Below are 4,742 nucleotides of genomic sequence, written 5' to 3' on the forward strand. Positions count from 1 at the left end.
ATTATTTTGAGAGAAAAAATTCTGCAACATTATTCATGTTGCAGAAGTCAACCCGCAACATCATCAATGTTGCGAAAAATATAAAGAAAAAATAATAGTTTTGCAACACCACTCGATTCGCACAGCACACGACGTCACTATTTTCAGTAAAAATATCTGCAACATTGTCCATGTTGCAAAAGTCCTCCCGCAACATCATTTATGCTGCAAAAAAGATGAAGACCAAAATAGTAATTCTGCAACACCACCTTTGTTGCAAAACTTTTTCCGCAACATCGTCCATGTTGCAAGACATAAAAGTAACTTTAGTGGTTTTGCAACAAAGCAATTATTGCAGAGCCAGTTATGGAACATCTACCTTGTTGTTATTTTCAGAAAGTTGTCCCATTTCGAAAAGAAAAAACTTAGTTGCAGAAAAACGAAATCAAACCCACAAAAAGGGCAAAAAAGATGTTAAATCTTGCAGGGTACATGCAGCTACATTACTTCTCCCCGTGGCGCGCATGATCTGAATCGTCTTCGCCGTGCTGCCGCGGCAATGCTAGTACTACTGGCAGTGGCGGCACCGCCCACTGGTCGCCGTCGATGTAGGAGACGTCCATGAAGGGCGCGGCCTGTCGACTATCCAGCTGCCGCGCGTACGGCACCCTCCCGTCCCTGCCCGCACCGGGCCCCGTGCTCTCGTACTCCCCAAAGAACACCGTCTGGCGCCTGGCCGGATCGTTCCAGTCGTTCCACCCCTCCGGCGCCACGACGCCGGCGGCGAGGTACGTCCTCGCGAACACTACCGTGGCGTAGGGCCCCCACGCCCGCCCCAGCCACACCTTCCCCGTCCCCACCACGCTGCACCCCACGAACGCGAACCCCGTTTTCTCCGACGCCGACCCGCGCCCCTGCGCCGTGATGCTCCCCGTCACGCCGCCGCCATTGCTGGTGGCCGCCGCGACGGAGCTGATGGTGCAGTTGAGGTAGAGCGACCGGGCGTTGCCGAAGATGAAGTCGATGGAGCCCTCGACGTAGCAGCCGTGGAAGAGGTGCCGCCCCTGCTCGTCCAGCAGCGTGTCCTGCGCGCCGTAGACGCCGCACCAGTGGAACGCTGCCTGGTCGCCGGCCACGCGCAGCGCCACTGCCTGCCCTCCGCTGGCGCCCGGGTCCGCCGGAGGCGCCGTGTTCTGGAAGCTGATGTTGTAGGCGACGAAGCCGGCGGCGAGGACGGTGAAGGTGGCGCTGGACGGGGTGCTGCCACCGCTTGAGCCGGCGGTGTCGTTCCACGCCACGGTGCTGTTCAGGTTGCCGCGGCCGTGCAGCGTCACGCCCGTCTTGTTACCCCACAACACCACCTTCTCCCGGAAGATGCCGGCGCCCACGGCCAGCAGCGTCCGCCCGCCGGCCGCGCCGTGGTCAGGCACGGCGTCCACCGCCTTCTGCACGCTGCTGAAGTTGCCGCAGCCGAGGTGGTCGACGGTCAGGACGAGGGTGGCATTGAGCTGGGACGCGATGCCGGCCACCCATCTGGCCTGCTCGTCGCACTGCCGCCGCCGGCGGCGGCCTTGTACCAGAGGATCGGAGGGCGAAGCAGGGAGGTGTGTGGTGGAGGCAAGCAAGATGGCGAGAAGGACAGAGGCGATAGCCGCAGCCCATAGGCTACAGTTCTTGACTCCTCCTTCACCCCTGCTTGTGCTTGTGCTTGTGCTTGCACGGCTCCTCATTATCCCGGGCACCAGAGCATGGCTTGCATGATCTCGATCTAGCTTCGCTTCTTTCTTATCACTACTATGTAGGCACTTGTTATCCTAGTAGTAGTAATCCACAAGGAAAAATTGATAGATTAATTATTTCAGAAGGAGCTTATCTAATCTATTCAATGCAGTCAGCATTGTTGTTAGCTATGGTTGCTTAATTTGCTGCGTTCAAGCTAGTCATGATGAGATGAGCCGTAATGTGGCGACCAAGGGAAGGGATCCCATCCCGTCCAATTTTGAGTGAGTGCTGCATTGCCATCGTGATGATTACAAGCTCTAGCTAGCTACATGCTTAACCTGACCGGAACATATTAGAGCAACTTCAACAGTTGCGCTACGGCTAGCCCTGAAAAAACATTTGCAGTACAGAAATACGGTTTTTTCACGCGCGGTGAGGCGTCCGTTCCAATAGGCGCGGTAAAATGAAGCGCGACCCTGATATTTCAGCAGACGTTGCAAAATGGCGCAGACGCGTCTCTAATGCCGCGCTCGAACAACCAACCAACTGTGAAATATTTTTAATGTACATTATTTTTGCATTCGAACAACATAGCTTAGAGCATCTTCAACAGCCGCGCTACGCGCCGCGCCCAAAAAAGACGTTTGTCGCGCGCGCTTCGGCTGGTTTAGCGCGGGGATAGGCGCTGGCTCCAACAGCCGCGCTATAATGCAACGCGCGCGCCGTTCCAGCAGTGCCCAAAAATGCAGCGCGCGCACAACATTTTTTAATAAGTAGATTGCATTAAATAAAAGGATACAAAGTTATTTTACATAGATTGCAACTAGATAGGTAGTTCGAAAACATAGATAGATAGTTCGGTGCTAGATAGTTCGAAAACAAAAAAACTAATCCCAGTCGCTCCAGTCATCTGCACCATCATCATCGTCGTTGGTGTCGTCAGAGGTTGACAGCCAGATGTCAAACCAACGCTCATCTTCTTCAGTGAAGAAGGACCTCCCACCTGCATTGACGAGGTCGGCCTGCGCACACGCCAATGCCTTCCGACGACGCCTGTCCAACCGCTCCTCGCGGCGCCTTGCCCTATATTCCTGCTCGTAGGCGACGTCCTCCGGGTGGCGCCGGCGCCACTCCGCCATGACCCGCTCGTCCTCCTAGGCGATGAGGAGGCGGCGCTGCAGCGCAGTGTGCTCCGCACGGTCTTGTGCGAAGTTTAAACGAGGCGGCGGGGCGAGGTCTAACGCCTGCTGGAGCGTGTCGACGTCTGGGAAGTTCATTTGGCGGCGCGGCCTGCCTAGGCGTCACGCCGCCGCGTCGAACGCGCGGGCGGCCTCGTGCGCCGTGTCGTAGGTTTCGAGGCTAAGCCGGAGATCGCCGGAGCGTATCTCGGCGTAGAACCCGCCGTTAGGGCGCTGGCGGACGCCGCGGTAGCCCGACGTAGAACGGCGGCGCGGCGGCATGGTGGCGCCTCGGGGCGGCGTGCTGGAGCGGTGGCGGCGCTCTAGGGCGGCGGCGTGAGAGGCAGAGGGAGAGAGAGAGAGCGGAGCGGTGGCGCGAGGGAGCGGCAGCGCGCTGCCTTTTATAGGCGCGCGGGACGCGGCGCCGCAAAAATGCCGCGCGAGCTGCCGCCTTTTCGCGCGCGCGCAAGCGGTTCCCGCGCGCGCGGTTTTCCCGCCCCCGCTGGAGCGCGCCAATCTGTCCCGCGCGCGGTAAAATGCATGTTTAGCGCGCGCGCGCCTTTTTGCGCCGCTGTTGGAGATGCTCTTAGTTGAATTGCATGGGATATTTCAAAATCATTTAAGAAAGATCATGACAAATATAAAGTTCAAACACAAATAAATATAAAGGTCAAACACAATCATGCCTTGCAAACCGCGGTTGGGTGCCTTGCAAGCTTCTTCTTCGGTCGCTTACTAGCACCGGCGCCGTCTGTTGCCCTCTTCTTTCGGGTCATCTCCACCGTCACGGCCGCCGCATTCGATTGCTTGACAAGGGGTGTGGCTTGACGGCGGGCGGCGGCGGCGTGACGACACCCACCGCGGTTGGCCGTGGCGCCATGAACAAGCTTCGCATGAGGTCGTCGCTTGGAGGAGCGGCGCCGGCGATGCTCAGCCCCGCGCTAGGATTTGTGGCGGTGGCGGGGAGGGGTCACGGGTGTAGGAAGGGGTGAGGGGATGTCGCCAACGCGCTGCATCGGGCGGTTTCTCCGGAGGCGGCGCGGGATGGGAGAGAGGACGTGCGCGAGAGAGAGTGAAGTGTTTCGTGCTGGAGCGGGCGCCCGAAATACCAACACGGGGTGGCATTTCGTTCTGCGCGCAACCTATTATCCAGCGCGTGCGACTTTACTGCCTGTGCTGGACCGGCTAACGCGGACGCGCGTGCGCAAAAGAACGCAATTTCTATAGCGCGGAGTAGTTTTCGGAGAGCGTTGAAGATGTTCTTATACTCCATTGATTTATTTTTTCCATTCTTGGTGCTTATACCATGATGAATCTCTACTATTAATATAAAGGCCTAAATAATAAGTGTCATATGTATGGCATGAAGTTACACTGTCATGATTTGGACGCGGCTACCGAGCGGAGCGACGTTCGCGCGAGGTAGCTGGCGCACCTCAAGACAGCCACCGACGTGCATTTATTAGCATTTTAAATAATTTAAAAAGTAATAACTTTTGAACCGGACGTCACAACGATGATCTGTTTTCACGGTTGTGTTTCTTACGACGAGCTCTTCAAAACTAGATCCCATATGGATAGGTTTCGACGAACTTTTTTTAGCAACTTTGTGTGCTAGATGAGGCAACTTTAGCGCTATAGACAAGCAACTCCTTTCCCCCCTTTGTATGACTATCTATCAGCGAAGAATTCTTCTAAGTTGGTTACCACGACTAACAGTTGACTAGATTCACCTCTAAAATCTTTACATAATTAAACAATGATGATCAATTGCCTACAAATAATGTGAAATTGCTCAATTTTGACGTTCAGTTGCCTACAAAATACTATGAAGTTGCTCAATTTTGATGCTTAGTTGCCTAT

At 55.4% G+C, this 4,742-nt stretch overlaps 1 protein-coding gene across 1 annotated transcript; it reads right to left on the minus strand.

The window, feature by feature from the left end:
- Window positions 1-343: 343 nt before the first annotated feature.
- LOC123410533 (probable pectinesterase 15) lies at window positions 344-1,891 on the minus strand. Its single transcript, XM_045103481.1, has one exon. The coding sequence runs from the start codon at window positions 1,707-1,709 to the stop codon at window positions 483-485; it is 1,227 nt and encodes a 408-aa protein (XP_044959416.1). The 5' UTR covers window positions 1,710-1,891; the 3' UTR covers window positions 344-482.
- Between the last annotated feature and the right edge of the window lie 2,851 nt (window positions 1,892-4,742).

The sequence above is a fragment of the Hordeum vulgare genome, chromosome 7H, assembly GCF_904849725.1.
Source record: "Hordeum vulgare subsp. vulgare chromosome 7H, MorexV3_pseudomolecules_assembly, whole genome shotgun sequence".
Taxonomy (NCBI): Eukaryota; Viridiplantae; Streptophyta; class Magnoliopsida; order Poales; family Poaceae; genus Hordeum; species Hordeum vulgare.

What these genes read in the sequence shown, in the direction of transcription:
- LOC123410533 (XM_045103481.1), bottom strand. Translation starts at nt 1,709, where the DNA reads ATGAGGAGCCGTGCAAGCACAAGCACAAGCACAAGCAGGGGTGAAGGA.